This window comes from Aquarana catesbeiana, linkage group LG07 (assembly GCF_042186555.1).
Source record: "Aquarana catesbeiana isolate 2022-GZ linkage group LG07, ASM4218655v1, whole genome shotgun sequence".
Taxonomy (NCBI): Eukaryota; Metazoa; Chordata; class Amphibia; order Anura; family Ranidae; genus Aquarana; species Aquarana catesbeiana.
Window position 1 is genome coordinate 34333575 of NC_133330.1, and position 25517 is coordinate 34359091.

General features: G+C 43.7%; 1 protein-coding gene across 1 annotated transcript; it reads left to right on the forward strand.

The window, feature by feature from the left end:
- The first annotated feature begins 1013 nt into the window (after window positions 1-1013).
- On the forward strand, window positions 1014-25104 carry LOC141102907 (uncharacterized). Its single transcript, XM_073591947.1, has 6 exons — window positions 1014-1112; window positions 9414-10607; window positions 11735-11928; window positions 15418-15785; window positions 21796-22052; window positions 23941-25104. The coding sequence occupies exons 1-6, from the start codon at window positions 1040-1042 to the stop codon at window positions 24096-24098; spliced, it is 2244 nt and encodes a 747-aa protein (XP_073448048.1). The 5' UTR covers window positions 1014-1039; the 3' UTR covers window positions 24099-25104.
- The last annotated feature ends 413 nt before the right edge of the window (window positions 25105-25517 follow it).

Genomic DNA, 25517 nt, shown 5'->3' on the forward strand with positions numbered 1-25517 from the left:
TTACACAGTATAGTAAAATACAGGTCAGGCACACAGTTAACCCTTCGATCGCCCCTGATGTTAATCCCTTCCCTGCCAGTGTTATTAGTACAGTCACAGTATATATATTTTTTTTAGCACTGATCACTGTATTAGTGCCACCAGTCCCCTAAAAGTGTCAAAAGTGTCAGTTAGTGTCAGAATGTCCGCCGCAAAATCACAGTTCTGCTTTAAGGTGCTGATCGCCACCATTACTAGTAAAAAAAAAAAAAAAATATCCCATAGTTTGTAGATGCTATAACTTTTGCGCAAACTAATCATTATATGCTTAATGAGATGTTTTTTTACGAAAAATATGTAGAAGAACACATATTGGCCTAAATTGATGAAGAAATTAGATTTTTTCAATTTCTGTATTGGATACGTTTTATGGCAGAAAATAAAAAAATATTGTTTTTTTTTCAAACTTGTCGGTCTTTTTTTGTTTATAGCGCAAGTGATGATCAAATACCACCAAAATAAAGCTCCATTTGTTGGAAGAAAAGGACATCAATTTTATTTGGGTACAGCTGTGCATGACCGCGCAATTGTCAGTTAAAATAACACAGAGCCGTGTCGCAAAAAATGGCTTGGTCGTGAAGGGGGGTAAAAGTGGTTAATAACAATAACTTCAGTGGACACCAGGTTTTTTTTGTATTCATACATTTGATAATTGATGATGACCTATTGTCCTTGTACCCTTGTTTCTTGGCTACATTACCCCCTCTATGCCCACCACCACTGCCACCACCACCACCACCATATACACACCTTCAAGATATGGTTATGTTAAGAAAGCAGTTCTGTTATTGGTTTTTGGTGATTTATTAACCAAACATCAAATGTGTCAGGTACTACATATTGATCGGCAGGTTCAAATCCACCTGTGTTACATAATTGACAAAGAAAGGGCTATTAAAGTGTAGATTGTTCAGTAAAATTTATTATCATTGGGGAAGATAAGAAGCTTTATAAAATGTCCCTCAAGCGTCAATAGCAATAACTGCAGACAGCGGAGACAATGGCCCTTGAAAGAGTAACGGTTGGGAGAAATGCTTTCCTGTTCTTCCTTCTGATGGGACTCCTGAGCTCTGGTGAGTCTGGTGTTTTTATGACCTGATCCATTGAAAGTGCTTGCAGGTAAAGATAATTTTGGGTGGGGAACAGCCAAGAAAAAGCCAACATTCACAGTACAGTAGAGGGCTGTTGAGACCATTTTCAATGTCAAAAAGTTTTGAAGGAAACCTATACTGTACTAATAGAAATACAAAAACATTGCATGTCTGACCTCCTACTGATAATGTTTGGTTTTCCTTAGCTAAAATTATTTCTGACACAGTCACACTAAAGTCAGAACCCCTAATAATACACAGGGCAATGAATCTGCATGGCTGCCCCGCACTTTTTTTTAGTAAAAGTTTCTTTAAAATAGTGGAGTCTGCTCTCAAGATTTTGTCTGTTCTTGAAGCCCAACTGAATTTTTAGCATAAATTGGTTAGATACATTCCAGGTGCCACCTCTGCAAGAGGAAACCGCAATCATTGCGATTACGGTGCCATAGACACAAGTTTGAGATATATCACCACCTACCACTAGCACGCAACAACAGCCCTGATTAAGGGGGAATCTTTGTTCCTCAAAACACGTTGGCTTGATCATTTTTCAGTTCTTTCAATAAAACGACTATATATTTACCTCTATTTTGCTTTTCATCGATATCAGGTGCTCCTTTCACCTACCCTTACAAGTATATGTGGAAACGACCTTGAGGCCGTACCCAGAGGCAGCAGCACAAGCCCCTCAAAAGGGTTTACTGCCACCCTTCTGTTTAGCTGGGCTGGAATTACCGGGAGTGAACTCTCCCTACCCGCCTCCACTATTACCCAGTCACAGACCCTTAACTGAGTGAGTCAGTCCAGCGTGATCTCCAATCTTAAAGGTGCATAAAAAAGGCATGCAAGGCCTAACAGTTGGTTTTCTTTGGGAAGCAGCCAGAGCAGAAAATCCTATCCCCTTGCACTCTGTGTGGAAACAGTGGTTTCTCTGCAGATTCCCAAATGCCCTCTGCTGATTCAGAGCTAAAGGGCAAGGGTCCTTTTCAATAGAATGCTGGCAGGAGAGATGTTTTTCCATTCAGGCTGTGGCTACTTTCTTATGCCGCGTACACGCGACCGGACTTTCCGGCAGAATAAACTCTGACGTTTTTTTCAACGGAGTTCCGCTGAGACGGACTTGCCTACACACGATCACACCAAAGTCCGATCGTTTAGAATGCGATGACGTACGACGGGACTAGAAAAAGGAAGTTCAATAGCCAGTAGCCAATAGCTGCCCTTGCGTCGTTTTTGGTCCGTCAGATGAACGGTTTTCCCGATAGGAGTTGATTCCATTGGAAAGATTTACTGTATATACTCGAGTATAAGTCGAATTTTACAGCACATTTTTTTGTGCTGAAAGTACCCCCCTCGACTTATACTCGTCAAGCACTTTTCTGCAGCAAAAAAATTCATTTTCTGAACCGATTTTGGGGCCCCGTATCTCAGGGTTACTTGGTGCTAGGAACCCCAAATTTGGTGTGCTAACCCAGTGGAACTGGGTCCACAACATATCCAAAGCTGGAGTTCCTAGCACCAAGTAGCCCCGAGATACGCGGCCCCAAACTAGGTTTGGAAAATGTCATTCTCTGCTGCAGAAAAGTGCTTGACATTTTCTGAACCAAATTTGGAGCCCCGTATCTCGGGGCCACTTGGGGCTAGGAACCCCAAATTTGGTGTGCAAACCCAGTGGAACTGGTACCATAACATAACCAAAGCTGGGGTTCCTAGCACCAAGTAGCCCCGAGATACGGGGCCCCAAATTAGGTTCAGAAAATGTCATTCTCTGATGCAGAAAAGTGCTTGACATTTTCTGAATCGATTTTTGGGGCCCTGTATCTCGGGGCCACTTATTGCTAGAAACCACAGCTTTGGATATTTTATGGTGCTAGTTCCACTGGGTTTGCACACCAAATTTGGGGTTCCTAGCACTAAGTGGCCCCGAGATACGGGGCCCCAAAGTCAGTCAACTGTGTCCATCTGCAGCAATGTCATCTCGGGACCCTTTGGGTTCAGAGACCCCCAATTTTGGCTGCAGCTAGGGGGCATCTAGGAACACTTAACTACCGAGTTTGAAGTTCCTATGGCTGCAAATGGGCACAGTGAGGCATGCAAATGGGCACAGTGAGGCTGCAAATGGGCATTGTTGACCCTCTTTTCCACTTACAGTAGCTGTGCATTTCTCACCCTCGTCTTATACTCGGGTCAATAAGTTTTTCCCATTTTTTTGTGGTAAATTAGGGCCTCGACTTATACTCGGAACGACTTATACTCGAGTATATACGGTAAAACATGTTCTATTTCTAGGTCCGTCAGAATTTTCGAAAGAAGAAGTCAGATGAAGCCCACACACGATCGGAATATCTGATGGAATGATTCCGTCGGACCTTTTCTGACGGAAAGTCCGGTCGTGTGTACACGGCATAAGGAAAACCAACGTTAAGACTTTGTACACCTTTCGTTTGATTCATCTGGAATGTGTTTCGCTACCGGTATTTAAAACTGAATGTTTAGTTGAGTTTCAAGTCTAGACTTTAGTATGAGTTTAAATTATAGTAGACATAATGTACTATAATTAAAGAATAAAATAATAAAATAATGCTGCTAAGTTTAAAAAACAAATAGAAATATGGGCATATATTTTATAATTTACACAGTTATGGAGAAAATGTGATGCCATGGATGTTACACGTTACAGCTGATAGTATCATTCTAAGTTTTAGCTCAGAGTAATTAAACTGTGGATAAGAAACACTCATTACCATTTACAATGGTCTGTCAGATATAAGGGACCAGAATCCATATCATATTCATTCATATTTCTGTATGCTTTCTTCTTCCCTTAACTAATTTCCATCCTTCCTTAGTTGTTATGTAGTGTGTGGCTGGTGCCATCAGTCACAAGTGTTTGTCAGTCAGGGTTTGGGTTAAAAGTATCCCCCTGTCTGAGAAAGACAAGCTGGCAACAGGTGATTATCGACCCTTGTGTGGGCTACCATCCAATAATTAGATGTTGTGCCAGTGATTTCATGAGTCTTATTGGGGTTTGGTTTGTGTCTGGTAGAGATGGCCATAATTTAAGGCAGGATGGCCATGAGCCTAGGGAATGGTTGTGTGGGTGGTCATGAGTCCACTGGGGATATGGGTACCCATCAGTATTGGGTAATTTAACATGGATCTGGTACTGGTGAAGATAAGTTTGGGGCCAGAGGGTGGTCTCTGTGGGAATCTGTGGGCATTGGAAGAAATGTGCATTAAGCTATAAGTCTGAACGAGCTTGACAAAGGAGCGCCGCCGTCACACCATTCATGGCGTGTCAGCTTAGGAAACACGTCGCACATCGTGTGACGTCATCATCCCTCGTCTGGATCGGCAGCCATCCAAGCCTCGCTTTGGTGCCTGTCTCCGCTGTTCGGCCGAATACATCCAGCGTTCTGAGACTGCCCAGAGCCCCCAACAACTACCAGCCGAGAGAGATGACTCCACGGACCCCCTGGATTGCCTTGTGACATTGTTATGCTTGAAACCTACCACTTAAATGTGAGTGCATTACCAGCTGTTGCTCTTATTTTAATAAATTGTTTTAAACGTCTGCACCCAGAGGCGCCTCCTCTTCCTTGTTTTGCAAGTCTGAGAGAGTACAGGTGATTGTGAGCCTCAAAAAAGTTAGGGTGGCTGTGATCTGGGAGGGGGTGCAGATGTTTTTGACATGGTCATTTGACTCTTGTCATCTAGAGCAAGGAGAGCGTGTTGCCCTAAAAGATAGACTTCACTGGGAGAGACTGCCCTGCTAAGGGGAACCCTTGTTACACAGGGACCCTTGATATGTGAAGGACCATCATATTTGAAAGATATTACCTCCAACCTGTTGGAGAATATTCGGTAAGAGCAGTGGCGGAACTATAGGGGTCGCTGCAGTCGCACTTGCGACTGGGCCCTGCCATTCTGCCCCTGTGGGGGGGCCCAAGACCCAGCATCTCCCCCTGCACCTCTGGCTTGCAGTGGGGGGAGGTGGGAGGCGACGATCAGCAGCTCTATTTTGCCTGTGGGCGGTGGGATCTCCCTGGAGCTTGTAGTTCTCTTTTCCCGAGTGTCAGTGTATACAAGCAGGTATCAGTTTCACTTTTAGTGAGTCGCTCTGCTTGTACACTGCTGCTGATAAATGCCCGGGCCAGAGGCCCCTCCCCTCTCCACTGTATACACTCGGGAGAAGAACAACAAGCCTCATGGAGATCCCCCTGCCTGTGGACACCATAGAGCTGCCGATCGCTGCCTTCCCCCTCCACCAGCCAGGTACATGGGGAACCTCTTGAAGGAGGGGGGGTCAGCTGTCTGGGGACCCTGATGTAAGGGGAGGATCTCTGGGGACCCTAATGTAGGGGGAGGCTCTCTGGGGACCCTGATGTAAGGAGGGGCTCTCTGGGGACCTTGATGTTAAGGGGAGCTCTCTGGGGACCCTGATGTAATGAGGGGGGCTCTGGGGACCCTAATATAAGTAGGGAGGCTCTCTGGGGACCCTGATGTAAGGGGAGGCTCTCTGGGGACCCTGATGTAAGGGGAGGATCTCTGGGGACCCTAATATAGGGGGAGGCTCTCTAAGGACCCTGATGTAAGGGGAGGCTCTCTGAGGACCCTGACGTAAGGGGGGGCTCTCTGGGGACCCTGATGTAAGGGGGGGCTCTCTGGGGACCCTGATGTAAGGGGGGGCTCTCTGGGGACCCTGATGTAAGGGGAGGCTCTCTAGGGACCCTGATGTAGGGGGGGGGCTCTCTGGGGACCCTGATGTAAGGAGGGGCTCTCTGGGGACCTTGATGTTAAGGGGAGCTCTCTGAGGACCCTGATGTAATGAGGGGGGCTCTGGGGACCCTGATGTAGGGGGAGGCTCTCTGGGGATCCTAATGTAGGGGGAGGCTTTCTGCGGACCCTGATGTAAGTAGGGAGGCTCTCTGGGGACCCTGATGTAAGTGGGGGATCCGCATTCAGATATGTGTATATATATATATATATATATATATATATATATATATATATATATATTACACATACACACACACGTATATATTATATACATGTGTATGCCCGCCAAAGTGTATGACTTTCCTTACTTAGCTGCTATGGGCTCTAGCCCGAGATCCTTTGTAGACCTAGCAACAACCCTGGTGGGGGCCCTTCATGGTTTCTTGCACCGGGGCCCTGAAGATTCTAGTTACGCCTCTGTGTAAGAGGGAGACTGCAATAATATAATGCCATATAATGATAAGGAATGACTATCATTGACTAGTCCATGCTTTAGCGACAGATTGCTAAAATACTGCTGTATTAAAAGAAGGTTTAATGCAAGCAGCTGCCTTGTTAGAGACTGCCCTATTAGACACAGCCATATGAGAATTAGGTCAATTAGCATAACTAATAATATTAAAACTGGGTCAGCGCTACCCAAAAGTGATATACACGTTTCTCACAAAAAACTAAACTATACATAGATAATATGATACAGCATACATAAGTGCAAAAGTATTCCACAGAGAGACTTACTTATTGGTCTATCTATCATCTATCACATTTTGCACATATATATACAATATCTCACAAAAGAGAGTACACCCCTTACATTTTTGTAAATATATTATTATATCTTTTCATGTGACAACAATGAAGAAATGACACTTTGCTACAATGTAAAGTAGTGAGTGTACAGCTTGTATAACAGTGTAAATGAGCTGTCCCCTCAAAATAACTGAACACACAACCTTTAATGTCTAAACCGCTGGCAACAAAAGTGAGTACACCTCTAAGTGAAAATGTCCAAATTGGTCCCAAAATGTCAATATTTTGTGTGGCCACCATTATTTTCCAGCACTTCCTTAACCCTCTTGGGCATGGAGTTCACAGGTTGCCACTGGATTCCTCTTCCACTCCTCCATGACGACATCGCTGAGATGGTGGATGTTAGAGACCTTGCGCTCTTCCACCTTCTGTTTGAGGATGCCCCACAGATGCCCAATAGGGTTTAGGTCTGGAAACATGCTTGGCCAGTCCATCACCTTTACCCTCAGCTTTTTTAGCAAGGCACTGGTCATCTTGGAGGTGTGTTTGGGGTTGTTATCATGTTGGAATACTGCCCTGCGGCCCAGTCTCCGAAGGGAGGGGATCATGCTCTGCTTCAGTATGTCACAGTACATGTTGGCATTCATGGTTCTCTCAATGAACTGTAGCTCCCCAGTGCCAGAAGCACTCATGCAGCCCCAGACCATGACACTCCCACCACCATGCTTGACTGTAGGCAAAACACACTTGTCTTTGTACTCCTCACCTGGTTGCTGGCACACACGCTTGACACCATCTGAACCAAACAAGTTTATCTTAGTCTCATCAGACCACAGGACATGGTTCCAGTAATCAATTGTCTTCATCAAACTGTTTGCAGGTTTTTTTGTGCATCATCTTTAGAAGAGGCTTTTTCTGGGACGACCAATTTGATGCAGTGTGCGGCGTATGGTCTGAGCACTGACAAGCTGACCCCCCCCACCCCTCCAACCTCTGCAGCAATGCTGGCAGCACTCATACGTCTATTTCCCAAAGACAACCTCTGGATATGACGCTGAGCATGTGCACTCAAGTTCTTTGGTCGACCATGGCGAGGCCTGTTCTGAGTGGAACCTGTCCTGTTAAACCGCTGTGTGGTCTTGGCCACCGTGCTGCAGTTCAGTTTCAGGGTCTTGTCAATCTTCTTATAGCCTAGGCCATCTTTATGTAGAGCAACAATGATTTTTTTTCAGATTCTCAGAGAGTTTTGTGTCATGAGGTGCCATGTTGAATCTCCAGTGACCAGTATGAGAGAGTGAGAGCGATAACACCAAATTTAACACACCTGAGACCTTGTAACACTAACGAGTCACATGACACCGAGGAGGGAAAATGGCTAATTGGGCCCAATTTGGACATTTTCACTTAGAGGTGTACTCACTTTTGTTGCCAGTGGTTTAGACATTAATGGCTGTGTGTTGAGTTATTTTGAGGGGACAGCAAATTTACACTGTTATACAAGCTGTACACTCACTACTTTACATTGTAGCAAAGTGTCATTTCTTCAGTGTTGTTACATGAAAGATATAATAAAATATTTACAAAAATGTGAGGGGTGTACTCACTTTTGTGAGATACTGTATATGTAATTTTGAACTTTTTTTCCTAGAAGGACTTATTCATTTTTTTTATTTATATCATCTTTGGCACAATGTGGTATTTTGCACTTATACATGTAGGCGCAGTGCAGTGTAGTGAGGCAGCAATAATTCACAGTCAGGTGCAATAATAAACTTGTATTGAAGCAATGCAGCAACAGTTCACAACAATCACAGTGGGAAGACTGCTTAACAAGATGCACTCACAGTTACAGTGATGTGAACAGAGCGGGTTCTGGCCAGAATGGCAGCATCTGTAGAGAGGGGCAGAATATGATCTGGCCACTTTGTGTCCTATTAGGAAGATGTGCAGTAGAGATGCGACCCTACGCTTTCCCTCCTCGTCAGGAACCTTTCCCTACCATTAGTACTGTCTCTAACAGACGGGATACCTTTCCCTGCACTACCCACTTGCAAAAATCATGCCAAACCCTGGAGCCAGGGCCTTATATAGGCTCTGCCTGATCTAAGATGGCTGTCAGAGTCACACGGGGCACCGGCTTCCAACCGTATTGCTTCCCCAGTGACCCAGGAAACCATGAAGGAACCTGGTTCCTCCAAACTTTCTCTCCAGCTACAGAGCCATTGTAGTTGAGTGCCACCTGCAGTGGAGGGAATAAATGGCACCTTCCTACATATATGTATGTTGTATCATGTTATTTTTATCAATTGAGGGTGTTGAGGAATCACTTTTTGATGCCAGCTTGCAACCCACGGTAAGATATTGTGTGACTGCTTGGATTGGTTTTTGGTTCCTTTATTTCTCAGTTAGCAAGACTACTGTGCTAGATATTGTAAGAGACAGAGACTGCCATGTAATAGGTTGGCCTATTCAAACAACTTTGTTAGCCTACTCAGGTAAAACCTGGCTTGCTGGTAGGAATCATTGGGGTATAGTGTACTAATGTTCAAAATAATTAGTTCTGCATTGGAAGTTTGAACAGTTGGCCTCTTATCCAGAACCCTAGCGATTCATAAATGTGTATCTATGGAAAGTTATGACTATCACTAAAGAAAAAATATTGGTAGCCTACAAAACCCCAATATTTACAACTTTATTTATGAAGAGCTATTTTGTGTAGATTAAACAAGGTATTTGTTTTTTGTATTTCATCAGGTTATGCTCAAAAAGAGTTTGTCACATTATTTATGGAAAACTTCTCTCCAGACAGTGGTGCATACTTTACTCTGTATCTTACCACTTATGATAAAGCAGCTGTAGTCAATGTCAGTGTATCAGACCCTCATTTCTACCAGACGGTGTCCATCGAAAAAAACAGCACCATCCCAGTGACCTTGGACTCTCAGTACATGATTTATAGAAATCAAATCTCTTCCAAAGTAGTGAAGGTGACATCAGATGCCGATTTATCCGTATTTGCCTTCAATTCATTAAACTTCACTGTTGACGCTGGTCTTGTTCTCCCCGTTGAAGATCTGGGTACAGAGTACTATATCTTCACACCTGGTCCAGGGTCTTATAACCAATTTGCCGTGGCTAACGGTGCAGGCAATACCGCCAGCGTGAACATTACATTCACAGGATCTGTTGAATTCGATGGACAGACTTACGACCCTGGAGACACCTTCTCAATTTTTCTCGAGCCCCAGCAAGCCATCCACTTTCAAACTTTCAGCGAGTTAACCGGCACCAAGGTTGTGTCCTCAATACCGGTAGCTGTTTTCAGTGGTAACAAATGTCATTATGGTCCCACCACAAAATGCGATTTCATATTTGAACAACTAGAACCCGTGCAGAACTGGGGAACATCCTTTGTGGTGTTTCCATTAGCCAATAATTCAAAAGACATTATTGATATAGTGGCTGCACTGCCGGACACTATAGTGAATGTTAACCAAACTGAGTACAGCCTCCAGCCAGGATCCCATGTAAATTTCTTTTTGGAGAAGAGTGCTTTTGTGACTGCATCACAACCTGTCATGGTTTCATATCTTTTCCAAGACAGGACATATCCAGGTGAATACGACCCTTTTCTAGCCATTGTGCCTCCCATTCAGCTAAGCAGAAAATACTACAAATTTGTCACAGAAGCTTTTTATGACAACTACATCACGATTGTGTCCAAAGCAACTTCAGACACTGGGTTCTACCTCGATAATAAACCTCTGGATCAATATATGTTTACCACCAACGAGATAAACGGATTTAGAAGTTGGGAAGTCTCTTTAGGAAAGGTTGACGGACAACATGAAGTCTATCATAGGTACTCAGCATTCACAATTTATGTCTATGGGCTAGAAGTCCGTGTTTCCTATGGATATTCAATGGGACAGGAGACCAAATATCCAGGTAATTAATTATTTTTTAAATATGTGTAAAGGAAAAATAATTTTTTTAGTAGGGATTGAGTAGTCACCAACAAGATTAACGGATTTAGAAGCTGGGAAGTTTTTTGTAGGAAAGGTTAACGGACAACATGAAAATCTCTCATAGGTACTCAGCATTCATAATTAATGTCTATGGGCTTGAAGTCCGTGTTTTCCATTGATATTTAATGGGAGAAGACACTAAATATCTAGGGAAATACATTTTTTTTAAGTTTGTGTGTAATGAAAAAACATCTTTTTTTGATAGTTTAGAGTAGTCACTATGAACTTTTATTTTTATTGTGCCCTCGCTGGGCAGATTTGCTCTATTCGTCCTGGTGTCCATTGTCGCTAACTCATAGAAAAATCTAAAATGTCACCACAGCAAGAAGTGAGAGTAAATAATCCAATGGGAAAAAATGTTCTGGTGACAACTCTCTAAGCTGAGAGTTCTCCTCTCTTTGGGAACATTTCCTCCCATCTCCTGTTGTATACCCAGGACAGCAAATTAAAGAAATCTCCTAAGCTTTGCACAGACAAATGACTAACAAATAATTACCTTATATAACCTGGGCAGTGAATCTGCTCATTCAGCCCCGGTTCACACTGCTGTGAGTTGTCATGTGACTTGAGAATTCAAAGTGACAAGTCGCACCCCATTAACGGCAATGGAACCAATCTAATTGGTGCGACTCAAGTCGCTCCGACTTAGAAAAAGGTTCCTGCACTACTTTGGTGCCACTTTAATATGACTTGCATTGACCTCTGTTAAAGAAGTCGTATGCAAGCCGCGACGAAGAGACGTCAGATTCAAAGTTGCGGGACTTTGAAACCACGGCAGTGTGAACAAGGGCCCAAGGATGATCTCACAGTCTTCATGGACGCACTGGGTCATTAGCCACATTTAAACCATAATCCAGACAGCAGGGAAGATCTAAAAGGGCAACCCTTTCTCGGTGCAACAATCCATGATCAAGACTAGAATATAACAGACATAACATGGGTCTGATCTTGTTTGTGCACACATACTCAAAGCATCAACTTCTGAGTAATAACTGATCGTCACATATTTACTTTTGGCTAATATTCTAGTTTTTTCCTACTAAACAGACGAGCCACTAGGTCCACCTGTATTGAACTGCTTACCACACGGAGGCGAATTCTATCTGCCACTCAGCTTGGTCACCGAAGCCAAATTAAGTGTGTCTGATGTCCACCTTGAAGAGCCCACATGTCAGGGAACTCTGGAAGGGAATTTTGTGGTTATTAATGTTCCTTTCAACAGATGTGGATCCAAAGTTTTGGTGAGCTGCATGGTTTTATCTTTGACTTACATCCAATTTTTGAGACTTTGATTTACTGGAATTTTCAATAATTGGATTATTTTGTGTAGTAAATCAATAGGGATTCCATCTTTTACATGTATTTAATTATTCAATTCAGTGCCTCTATAAGGTTTACAAAGAACTCTAATCAATGCAGACAATCGGTCCTATGTTCAGTCGTATATCCTTGTCCCGTTTTTGTTTTTTATGACCACGGTTGCAGTTTATGGTCAAGGAGCTTTAAACGTCTAGCCAATTTTTTTTTTAGATAAAGCAGGAAACAGTTAGACTACCTGTCAGCTTTCAAGAGAATTACAGCAGGGCACAATCTGAGTGTAGTATATTAACGTATTTATTTTGATGAAAATACAAATGGCAAGTGATAGTTAAAGCTTAAAAAAGAGGCTTGGGTGGTCTTAAAATGCATTGCCCTGCTCCCCTGATGTGCTGATCATAACACTTCCAGCCTGCTCTGCATCCCATAGAAGCCCTCTGCCACCTTGTTGGTTTCAACTTCCTTTTCTAAGCTGTCATCCAGCCTGACATTCGAACTTTCCATACTGCATGTTTTAGAAGAGGCTTCCTATCCCAGATGCATGAGCCGACCGCTCACGGAATACATATGTAGCACACTCCTAGGTCTTGCCTGTCTCCCCCTGCCTTTCCAGAATTTTCTGGAAACATAGTTAGCAGGAGAGAGGAAAGTCTGAGCTGGGCTTACAGTCTCAGCCAATCCCTGGTCGAGAAGAATGGCCAGCAGGGGACTGCTAGGTGTATATAAGGGTGAGAGTAGAAGGTAGCAGTGTAGTTTGCCAGTGTGACCCAGCCTAGAAATGCTGTTAAACCTTCCAAGGCTTAGGAGGAGCCTTAAGAAGTTCTGGATGATTCTCGCTCAGTAAGGAGCCATAGGATCACCCCTAAAGTCACAGGAACATTCAAGACAACACCCAGAGAGGATCTTCCTGGAAGAATTCAAGTCAGAGTCAAGCTGAAGCTGAGAGGAGGGTTTCAGATTGCCTGGATCAAAGTGAGTAGGCCTTAGAGAATTTTCAGGAGAGAGACTGTTGCCTGAACACCTCTTCTAGAGAGAGAGAGAGAGAGAGAGAGAGAGAGAGAGAGAGAGAGAGAGAGAGGGAGAGAGAGAGAGAGAGAGAGGGAGAGAGAGAGAGAGAGAGAGAGAGAGAGAGAGACTGTTCCAGACTTGCTGCTAAGGTTGTGCTTTGGAAAAGTCCACTATGCTGAAAGTTGTGCGCTACCTTTTGTACAGAGGAATTCTGTGTTACTTCGGTAACTGCTTCAAGATAGTTTCCTTATTGAAGTTATTTAGCTCTGTGCATCCCAAAGCTTTTTCTCGATCCCTATCCCAGTTCTACATAACAAATAAAACAACAAAAGAAGACACTATCTGCCTGATTACTGTCTGAGGACTGAGTGAGAGTTGTGCACCTGGCTGCCATAAATGCAGTATGCCTGGCTGCGGGCTAAAACTTGGGAAGATTTGGGCAAAATACCAGCGGCTCCAATTAATTTTTTTCGTCTCATGTGAGTTGCCAATTAACTAGCGTTTCTCAGTACATTTAATGCTGCACTTAGTTTGGCGCCCCCTGTGTGTTCTCTTGATCCTGCAGGTGTATCCATCCATCCACCCAGTGTTTCTATCATGGTCTGAGGTTCCCTGTTGTTGTGAGGCTGTCCACTGGAAGCCCTTACTATAGAGCTGAGCAGAAGTTAAATTGTTGGAAATTACATTTCACGGTTTCAAGGAAAAATTGATTCTGAGCAACAGCTCAACTTTCATTCTTCTTTTGGTTTTTCCAGTTTATATAAATGAGCCTTACAGTGCCATTATCATTCCTAAATTAGCAGTTATATCTCAAAGAGCCATGTACCTTGGAAGTAACTCAATGAATGGGGTTGAAGGGAAATAAATAGGGATTTTGAATGAACAAATGGTTTGGTAGAACACCATTGTTCCATCCCTCGGGACTTTATATGAAACTGTGGCCTGGTAAGGCTACAAGTTTCCATCCCTGTCATGTATCAAAAAAGGGGAAAATAAAAGGGAAGTGGGACTTTAAATGAAACACTTGGTTGCAGAAAGGTAGATAGGTGAAAAAATATAAAAAGTTTTATTAATTGCCATCCAAAATAGACATCCATAACATTTGATTACAACAATAATAAATATACATTGATACATGGTATAGATTCATAAAAACAGTATCATGTAGAATGGCAATTAATCATCCCTCCAGAATTCACCAATATGGTCATTATAAAAACAGTAATGCACCGTAAAACTTGCAAAACCCATGGTCTTGTTGATCCTAATAAGGGTATTAAATGTAAACTTGGTATTGTGGTAATATTGGAAGTAAGACGTATGGCAGCTCTACGCGTTTCGTGGCTAGAGGGCCACTCGTCAGGAGCAAGCACAAGATATCTCTATAAGAAAAGGATGAAGTATTATGGTAAGGTAGGTAAGTATAATAATGGGGTATAAAACCCTCAACTCAATTAAATTACCTGTTACTAGAGGGTATCAGTATGGTCGTGGTGCGAAAGCGGGGTACCAAACTCTCCGGGTAAATGCTCCCAACCGGGAGCCGCGGCGGACATATCATCCAAGATACCCAGGTAGGCGTCGGCCAGAGCAGGCACAAGAAGGCAAGGCAACCTGGGGAGGAATGGAAGGTATTCCATATAACCTGGACAGGAATGGATGGGGGGGGGGGGGGGGAAACATTGTGTGAGTGAAGCCAATTGGAGGGCGGTGGGGAAAGTGAAGAACTGGCCAGTGAGGCCTAACGGTGGGTAGGAAGAGAAAGGGAGAGGTGAATGATGGTGATAACCACCCATCAGAAGTGAGACGTGCAAATCAGGGGGAAGGTGAAAGTGGTGAGGTAGGGAAAAGGGGATATGTTAGTGACTACTGTGAGGAAGACAAAGAAAAAAGTGATGAGGATAGATGAATTACCTGAGTGAGGATGGCTGAATGCAGCAGCCATGTGTGCTGTTCAAGTATGAAAAGTGAAGGAAGCCTTGTCAACCGGCATCCGCCCTAGGGACGCCCATATGGGCGCCGGGACGATGACGCCGCCGACGTCACGCCAGCGCAGCAGAGGGGGGGATGGGGGAAGACCGGCGGCAGGAGGAGTCCAGCAGACGCTCAATCCTCCGCCATCGGAGGTTCCCCGTTATGCTCGCGAGCGTGGTAACCTTGGAAGTAAGTAAAAACCTACTAGATAGTTGGCTGAAGAGTTTTTTTATCAGTCTGATACGCAGGTTGAATGCTGGAATTGTAGTCAATGCAATGCACAAAACGATCCATCTATATATTTAAATAAAAGTCCCACCATGCCCTCCTTGGTAATGGGGCTAGTACCTTTTAGAAATTCTTTTGCATAAATGGTTACTATACTAGTTTTCCATTTTTTTGACAAGTGAATGTAATATCTTTCCTTGCAGAACGAAGATGAAAAGATAGTGCATGTCAATACTGTCTATGGAACAGTCCCAGGAACTGAAGTCCATCGGATTGAAATCCCATTGAGATGTGAAATGGCAACCAATGACACTTTTGGTTTTAGTTTTTTTCCTCAAGTTACCGACGTGGTTTCCCAGGGTCAATATCTCATCTCCCTGAAGCTCTACCAGAATGAATCCTTCACAGATCCAATCACAACATTTCCTTACGAGGTTGACCTCCATGGTTGGCTATATGTGGAGTTTGAAGTGCAGTCTGATGATGAAGGCGTTCAGATACTTGTAGAAAACTGCAAAGCTTCTCCATCACTGGAGAACACACAGGAGAATTACAATGTCATCCAACAAGGGTAACTACTACAAATGTTATACCTGTGATACTAATATCAATGGCACTGTGGTACAACATCTATAGAAATATATAATATGGCGTATAGCTTTAAAACAATTTGACATACAGATCATTCAGGACCACAGTGCATGACAACCACTATCTAAAAGAAAACAAGAAAAACTTAGTGATAAAAAATGTGCATATGGAGGACATACACAAAAGCTTAAAGAGGAAGTAAACTTCCTTTATAATAAGGCTTACCTTTAGGTAGTGTAAATATCTCCTAAACGGGCACCATTTAGGAGATATTTACATTACATACAGCCAGTGACATTACTGGCACATGCACTCTGAAGGAACGGCCACCCATGCCGTTTCTTCCGAGCCCTGTGCCGCGCAGGACTGATGTCATCGTGGCTCCAGCCAGTCACAGAGCCATAGCTCGAGAACCCGGAAGGAAGACGGGTGAAGATGAAAGCGGCTGCAGTGCTGACATCGTGGCGTAGGAGGGCTTTGTTTTAAGGTAAGTTTCACATAATGTGCCAGTGTAAAAAAACGTCTAGCAGTATACAACCGCTTTAAAATGAAACTCTAAGCAAAGTATTAAATAGACAGTTAACATGCAAATAGGTTAATTGCTTTACCATCTAAAGGATTTGTAATTCTGTTCAGCTATTTTTGTGATTCATCTGCTTTTGCCATACAACATAGACAGGAAATAGATGTTATTTCTTGGTTCATCTTTAGAACTCCTTCAAGTCATAAAAACCAATGCCTTTGTTTATAAAATTTTAATTCAACCAACCTATGGCTGGGACCTGTTAAAGGGTCCGTAAAGCCTTTAGCTTGGTAATCTTGGAACTTTGGAATAGACTTGCAGAAGAGGTAGTGGTCAGTCAACAGTAAGTAAATTCAAACATGTTTGGGACAAACATAGATCTATATTCAGACAAATAATTGAGCAGACTTAATGGACCAATTGGTCTTTTTCTGCCATCACTCTTTAATGTTATTAGGTTTATATTAACATTCTTAATAGAGCCACGTCAAGAAAATGTAGAAAATGCCCATAGCATGTATGACCCCATAGATAGCATTGTCAAAAGAGAGTCTGAACCTGCTGAGCTCATAGGAAAATGAGAGGATCGCCAAGTTTAATAAATTGGAATTCTAGTCAAGTTCTAACTATGGGGTTAATTTATTAAATGCAACTATTAGGCCCCTTTCACACAAACGATCTGCCTCTCAGTTTTTTAGGCGGACCTGAACGGACCCTCCATAGATCTCTATGGAGCGTCGAATGTCAGTGTTGACATGTCCGCTGACATCCGACCCGCTCCGATCCGAAAAAGTGTAACGGCTACTTTTCCATCCGTTTTCGGATTGGATCGGGTGACGACGGACTCTACGGTCTGTTATCATCCGATCCCCCATAGGGGAGAGCGGCGCTCTGACAGGACCGTTGCTGCACGTTGTGCAGCGACGGACCTGTCATCTTCCTGCTCAGCGGGGATCAGCGGAGCGATCCCCGCTGAGCAAGCGGATGTTTACAGGGCGGATCATCATGGATCAGTCCCGTGTGAAAGAGCCCTTAGACTGTGCATTCTACTAGTGCAATTGCTCCACTGCTTAGTAAATGAGGTGAAGCTTCACTTTGCAAAGAATACCCAATCACATGCAAGTGGAAAAAAAACAGCATTTTTGCTTGCACATGATTGCATGATAAAAGTCAGCAGAGCTTCCTCTGATTTACTAAGCTCTAGAGCATGGGTCTCAAAACTGAAGCCCAAGGGGCCAGATGTGGCCCTTTGCTAGACCTTATCTGGCCCTTGGGGCACTATTCGGCCTACTGGAAACAACAACGGAGCACTATTTCTTCCACCAATACCAATGATGGGATACTATTCCTGCTACTAATTAGGGGCACTACTCCTCCTCCTATTTACCACCAACACTGAGGCCATATTTTTTCTCACTGATCCCAGGACCTTTTTCCGCCCCCCGCTGGGCACAATCTAGCCGTCCTAAAGTCTGAAGGACAATAAACTGGCCCTTTGTTTGAAAAGTTTGGAGACCCCTGCTCAAAAGCAATTGCTTTTGCAGAGTGCAACTTTGCAAAGTGCATAGTCAATTTGCCTTTAGTAAACCAACCCCTAAGGCTAAATCTACTCCCACCCCCATTCTAAGAATGTTTTATCCACCCTGTAAAAGAAAAGATGCCTATGCTTACGTATCCCGAAGCCGCTCTGGTCGGGTCCCAGTGCCTGCTTCAGTGTCTGGGAGAGGCAGCCACATTGGCTACAGAGCCAGGCCGACGACGTCACAGACTAACTATGGGGCAGCCAGCTGTCCCTCCTCTACACTGAAGCCGATGCTGGAAGCCGGTCATGTGACCGGACCAGCTTCAAAATAAAGTGAGTATGTACATCTTTTCTTTTACATGGTAGATAGAATAGTCTTAGAATGGGGGTGGGAGTAGACTGAGCTTTAGTTAGAATTTGACTGGAATTACACTTTTATGCCCCGTACACATGGTCGGACTTTGTTCGGACATTCCGACAATAAAATCCATGGATTTTTTCAGATGGATGTTGGCTCAAACTTGTCTTGCATACACACGGTCACACAAAGTTGTCGGAAAATCCGATCATTCTGAACGCGGTGACGTAAAACACGTACGTCGGGACTATAAACGGGGCAGTGGCCAATAGCTTTCATCTCTTTATTTATTCTGAGCATGCGTGGCACTTTGTGCGTTGGGTTTGTGTACACACGATCGGAAATTCCGACAACGGATTTTGTTGTCGGGAAATTTTATAGCCTGCTCTCAAACTCTGTGTGTCGGAAAATCCGATGGAAAATATGTGGTGGAGCCTACACACGGTCGGAATTTCCGACAACAAGGTCCTATCACACATTTTCCGTCGGAAAATCCGACCGTGTGTACGGGGCATAAGGCTGGGTTTCAAACTATGTGCGGCTGCGGGGCACAGCAGGGAGTCCAGTGCATCCCCGTTCACATTCCAGGTCCAAATTAGGTCCAAATTTTTGCCTGAACTCGGACCAGAAACAGAGCCAAAGACGCACAGGACCCTTCTGCTGTGCGCTCCGCAGCCACCCCGGAGATGTGAGAATTGGCTTTATTGAGAGCCGGTTATACTCTCCTGTCATGCAAATTGAATGCGTGGAAACCCACATCCAATTCGCATAAGTGTGAACTCAGCCTAAGTTCTCTTTCATCAACAATAAATAAAGAGAAACATTAAACAGGAACATTAAAATCATTTAAAAAATTTTTTTAGGTTTTCAATCACTTTAACTATAACAGAAATATATGTTGCATCTCCTCCTATTCTTAGAATATTAGAGTTTTGTAATAGATTAAAGCGAAAGAGTATTACAGTTAAATCGATCTAATATACCGTATTTATCGGCGTATAACACGCACTTTTTTCCCCTTAAAATTAGGGGAAAATCGTGGGTGCGTGTTATACGCCAATTCCCGCCGATCTTCGCTGATTTTTTGCGATCGCGCCGACATACACATCCGAGTGTACAGATTTAAATATGACGCCGGCGGACTCGGCGGAGCAGAGCGAGCGCCGCCGAGATCGCAGGGACTGGGCGGAGTCGAGATACACATAGCCGAGAGTACTCGGCTCTTCTCGGCTCCGCTCACAGTCACGCCCAGTCCCGCCATTGGACCTGTGTTATGTCCATCATAGGGCGGGACTGGGCGTGACTGTGAGCGGAGCCGAGAAGAGCCAAGTACTCTCGGCTATCTGTATCTCGGCTCTGCCCAGTCCCTGCGATCTCGGCGTCGCTCGCTCCGCTCCGCCGAGTCTGCCGGCCCCATATTTTAATCTGTACACTCGGATGTGTATGTCGGCGCGATCGCAAACAATCAGTGGAGATCGGCGGGGATTGCAAGGCTGCACTTGGGCAAGGCTGCACTAACAAGGCTGCACAGGGGCAAGGCTGCACTAACAAGGCTGCACAGAGGCAAGGCTGCACTAACAATGCTGCACAGGGACAAGGCTGCACTAACAAGGCTGCTCAGGGGCAAGGCTGCACTAACAAGGCTGCACTGGGGCAAGGCTGCACAGGGGTAAGGCTGCACTAACAAGGCTGCACTAACAAGGCTGTACTGGGGCAAGGCTGCACAGGGGCAAGGCTGCACTAACAAGGCTGCACAGGGGCAAGGCTGCACTAACAAGGCTGCACAGGGGCAAGGCTGCACTAACAAGGCTGCACAGGGGAAAGGCTGCACTAACAAGGCTGCACTAACAAGGCTGCACAGGGGCAAGGCTGCACTGGGACAAGGCTGCAATGGACACTGGGGAAGGCTGCACTAACAAGGCTGCACTGACATGGCTGCACTGACATGGCTGCACTGGGGCAAGGCTGCACTGACAAGGCTGCACTGACAAGGCTGCACTGACAAGGCTGCACTGGGTCAAGGCTGCACTGACAAGGCTGCACTGAGAAGGCTTCAATGACACTGAGAAGGCTGCAATGATGGGCATTTAAATGTAAGTTTTTTTCCCTTAAACTTCCCTCCTAAAAGTTTTTTTCTTTAAAATTCCCTCCTAAACTTGGGGTGCATGTTATACTCCGATAAATACGGTATTTATATTCACTAATACAAAAAATGGTGTCAGTACATCGCTTGTTCTGTAGTTCACACAGGGGTAAATTGGGTGGGGCTGATAGCACTGCTTGAGATATTACTGCTGTATGCTCAGGGCACAGGAAAGCACTGAATTTGTGTCAGGATTAACAGGTAAATACATTTTAACCACTTGCCCTCTGGAAGGTTTCACCCCCTTCATGACCAGGCCATTTTTTGCGATACTGCACTGCATTACTTTAAGGCTACTTTCACACTGGGGCAGGCGGGCGTCGGAGGTAAAGCGGCGCTATTTTTAGTGCCGCTTTACCAAAGTTTTAACTGCGCTATTCGGCTGCTAGCGGGGCGGTTTTAACCCCCGCTAGCACCCGAAAAAGGGTTAAAACTGCCGGCAAATCGCCGCTGCAGTGGTTTGGCGGCGCTGCCCCATTGATTTCAATGGGCAGGGGCACTTTAGGAGCGCTGCAAAGATGCTGCTTGCAGGACTTTTTTTACTGTCCTGCAAGCGCACTGCTCCAATGTGAAAGCCCTTGGGCCTCGGTGTCAAAGTAGCCTGACAATTGTGCGGTTGTGCGACGCTGTACCCAAATAAAATTGATGTCCTTTTTTCCCCACAAAGAGCTTTCCTCTGTATTTTTTTTTTTTTTGCGCTATATACAAAAAAAAACGACAATTTTGAAAAAAAGAAAAAACAATATTTCTTACTTTCTGCTATAAAACAAATACAATAAAAATAATTGAAAAAAAAATAGAATTTCTTTATAAATTTAGGCCAATATGTATTCTGTTAAATGTTTTTTGTAAAACAAATTCCAATAAGAGTATATTGATTGGTTTGCGCAAAAGTAATAATGTATACCAGTCTACAAACTATGGGATAGATTAACGGAATTTTTATTTATTTATTTTTTACTAGTAATGGTGCCGATCGGCGACATTTAGCGGGACTGCAACATTGCGGTGGACAAATTGGACACTAACACTTTTTGGGGACAAGTGACACTAATACAGTGATCAGTGCTAAAAATATGCACTGTCGCTATACTAATGACACTGGCAGGGAAGGGGTTAACATCAGGGGCCATCAAAGGGTTAAATGTGTGTCTAGGGAGTGCTTGCTAACTGTGTGGGGGAGGTGCTTGTTCTGTGGGAAGGCAGAGATCTGTGTTCCTGCTTTGTAGGAACACAGGATCACAATCTTCACAGTGGGAGTTGGTCTCCGGGGGCGCGCGTGCGCGTCCCAGACCTGGAAGTGCAGAGTCACGTACAGGTATGTGATTTTGCACAGGAGTGCCACCTTGCCGCCGTATATATACAGTATACGGTCGCCAAGTGGTTAAGGAATATCAAGATATTCAAAGGGACCTTAACTTTTTTTTGCTTTTTCTACCTTTAGGTGTCCTGTGGATTCTACTTTACAAACGTATCAGGTTCCCAGCTCAAGAATGCAACGCTTCAGTCTACATGTTTTCAAGTTCTATAATTTTGGACAAGTCTATTTGTCCTGTAACATCATCGTTTGTCATAATGAAACCACCCCAAACCGTTGTACTCAAGGCTGCCTCACCAAAAGGCACAAGCGTGATGTTTATAGCTCCAACGTTCATCTGGGCTCAGCCAGGTTATCTCAAGGACCTGTTGTTTTTAAATCTGGTGAGCTGTCTTATTGTGTCCTCTTCTAAAAATAGTTATTTTAATTTATGTTGGAGAGATGCACTAGAGCTAAGAGGATTGCATGGAATTTAGTTCTGATTGGGCATCAGAAAACAAAAAGTTCTGCTACCTTGTAAATCCTCAGAAAGATTTTATTTAGCTTCTATCAGACCTTCAAGACAGCTGATAGAGTGTCCAATTTATCTTCTGGGGACAATGTGTTACTTAAGATCTTCTTGCCATGAGGATTATTGTCAAGGGTTTGGTAAAAACAAGTGATATCCAATATTTGAGTGTCACTTAATATTATTTATGAAAGACCACTGGGGAATATCTTTCCTACTATTATTCTTTAGGAGATATTGTATCTACCTCTTATGTCCAACCGAAAGCAAGCAGAGTCATAAACCAGTGACTGATATAGATTCAGAATTCTTGAAATCAAATCTGAATTGTACAGCTCTGATGGGGAAGGAATGCACAACAATCCAGATCTCATTGTACATAACGTTAAGCTGGCCATACACCAGTAGAATTTCTTTGACATTTTTGGTTTTCTGAATGTTTGCTCAATTTTCCAATGGTTAGTGGGGTCAAATCGATAATCGCCTTTGACCACAGTGATGAGAAAATTCAAAAGGACAAAATGGACTATTTTTCTTAAACTAACGATATTCTAACCGTTAATACAGTTTTCGTACATATTGTAATACGCATGCTCTAGGTAGAAAAGAGACCTGTCAATAGGTCAGGGATTTCATTTAAGTAGTAAGTCTGGATGAAATTTTAAAGCTGCATTCCAGGAACTCAGCTACTTTATAAAAACTGCAGGCAGACCATGAGTTAAGTCCAATGAGGTGCCCTCTACTTCATAGACTTATCCCTATTATTCACATTGGGCAGGTTTATTGTGCTCCAGGAAGATAACTTCTGGAGCTCCAACTCTGCACACTCTGGGTCTCAGTTCCTTCAAGAGCGGAGCCACTAGAACTGCTAGGCCCACCCCTCCCCTCCTTCTGCCCATTCACAGAAGCCTTTGTATCATGTGAACTCAGCGTGTCTTCTGGGAGTGCAATAAACCTGTCACATATAAATAATAGAGATAAGTCCCAGAGGTGACATGCACCTAATTGGACTCAACTCATAGTGTGCATGCACGTTTTGCAAAGTTGCAGAATTTCTGGAATTCAGCTTTAAGGACTTTCCAGCAAAATGAGTTGACTTCATGGTGGCAAGATCAAATGCTCTAATAATGAATGTTTTTTTCAGAATTTCTGTATGTGTGTTGGAACAACAGTCTATAGGTGCACGACCAGCTTTAGTGGAAGGTGCCTTCTTGGTGCGGTCACCTAGAACAGTGATAGCGAACCTTGGCACCCCAGATGTTTTGGAACCACATTTCCCATGATGCTCAACTACACTGAAGAGTGCATGAGCATCATGGGAAATGTAGTTACAAAACATCTGGAGTGCCAAGGTTCGCCATCACTGACCTAGAAGATGCTACTGAGATTGAGCAAATTTAAAATGAAGGGCTTGTGTCAATGTGCTTTGGGTTAATGTCAATGGCATCAGTATAATATCAATTTGAGCCCATTCAGAATTCATTACATTTGTCCTGCAGTTGAACTCCTTCTGATTTGCTTTAAGCAGTTTTTTTACATTTTATAAACTTGTCTGGAAATAAAAAAAAGCAAACAAAATCCCTTGGACACAAGTCTTTAGTCTTTCACTGATCTGAATAAAATAAACTAAAATGTGATTGGTTGCTCTGGTTTTCCCATCATCATTAGTTATTTGCACTGCTTTATTGAATAAGCTTGAATCATGTCTATATAATCTCAGTAAGTACCGTTTTTAAAAGTTTCTCTTGCCTCTTCTTCTACAGGAGAGCACCTTCAGAACAGCCAGACCCTGCATACAGTCCTGTCTTCAGTGCTTGTGGCTGTGATTGCTGTCATTGCTATGCTGTCAGTGATGGCCTTGGTGATACAGAAGCATTACTATAAAAGAAAAGGACGCACAGATCTTGAAAACAGCCACTGAACTGGGAAATTTGTCAACGATAACTGTTATCTCAAAAGTCACACATTTTGAAGCTAAACTTAAAGTGGATGTAAACCCAATTTTTTTTTTTTGGAATTAAGGCTTGCACCTTGTATAGTATAGGATTTCATGTCATCTGTGCCCAGTCTTGCCACGAAGAGTTAATCCTGGTCTGAGCAGCCCTCTTATCTTTTTTTCAGTGAGATAAAAATGGACACACGGAGAAATAGGAGTCAGTTCTTCCCCCTTGCTGTGAGTGACAGGTGATTTACACATCTCATGCAGGAGCCTGAGAGAGATTCTGTGTACTTCAGATCCCCCCTCCTTTCTTCTCCAGCTTTCCCAGGATTGGCTGTTCCACACCTCAGCATGATTGGACATGCTGAAGTCATGTGGTGACTTTTCTGGGTTTTGACTGGATGTTATTGATCATAGCAGAAGTTCAGTGTAAGAAATACACAGGAGAAAATGCATGTTGGGAGTGTAGAGGTGGGCGGGGAGTCTACTGACATCACGACTCCACCCACCGAGCTTCGGACAACAGACCCGCCCACAGAATCTGCAGTTTTTTTGGGTCTCATAACAGACAGAGAGGAGACATTTGACAGGTAAAGATACATGCAGGAGGCTCATGTATATCCTTATAGATAACCCCTATGGCAGTAGTTTAGAAAGGATGAGTTTATATCCACTTTAAAGCAGAACCAGCAAAATATAACAAGATAAATCTAAATAGTCAAAGAACAAAGCCAGCTTTTGCTGCAATATTTACCTTCAATGTGGAGATTTGCCCGCAGTACTTTTTTCTCATTTTGTCTTCATGAACACACCCCCAGCCTGTGACTCATCTCTGTCATTCTGCTCTCTCCTCCTATCAGCATGTTTCTTGTCAGTACATGGACTGCTTAAAGTGTTACTAAACCCAGTAATATGAAAATAGTTCATCCGCCCCCCCACATTGCCCACAGCTTATAAATCTTCTTTTTACATTAAAATACTGCCACTATATACCTTTTTGGGTGATCTGTATACCATGGTTACATGATAACTGCACGGTTTCTCCAGTGCTGAGAGTTCAGGTAGGAGGAGATTTCCACTACAGCCTGTATACACGTCCACATGTGTGATGCCAATATCATGCGACCTGGCTATCTCTGAGAACAAGTAAATGTTCTCTCCAGCATAAAAGACACAACTAAGCATGTGCAGGTCGGCTACCTTTCCTGTGTTAGCTGGCCTTCCCCAGATAGACAGTGCAGGAGGGGGAGGATCTGTGCATACAGGATCAAACAGCCTTTTTTACACAATGTGGAGGATTAACCCCTTAAGTTCCACAGTGAGTATAACAAGCATGCTTTACTGCATATACAGACTGATTTTATGGTTGTGGGTTAAGTAACACTTTAACTCCTTGTACTG

Bases quoted from the DNA above. Each gene is read 5' to 3' on its own strand.
- LOC141102907 (XM_073591947.1), top strand. From the start codon at position 1,040: ATGGCCCTTGAAAGAGTAACGGTTGGGAGAAATGCTTTCCTGTTCTTC. The intron at 1,113-9,413 runs GTGAGTCTGGTG...GTATTTCATCAG, and splicing joins GATGGGACTCCTGAGCTCTG to GTTATGCTCAAAAAGAGTTT. The intron at 22,053-23,940 runs GTGAGCTGTCTT...CTTCTTCTACAG, and splicing joins ACCTGTTGTTTTTAAATCTG to GAGAGCACCTTCAGAACAGC.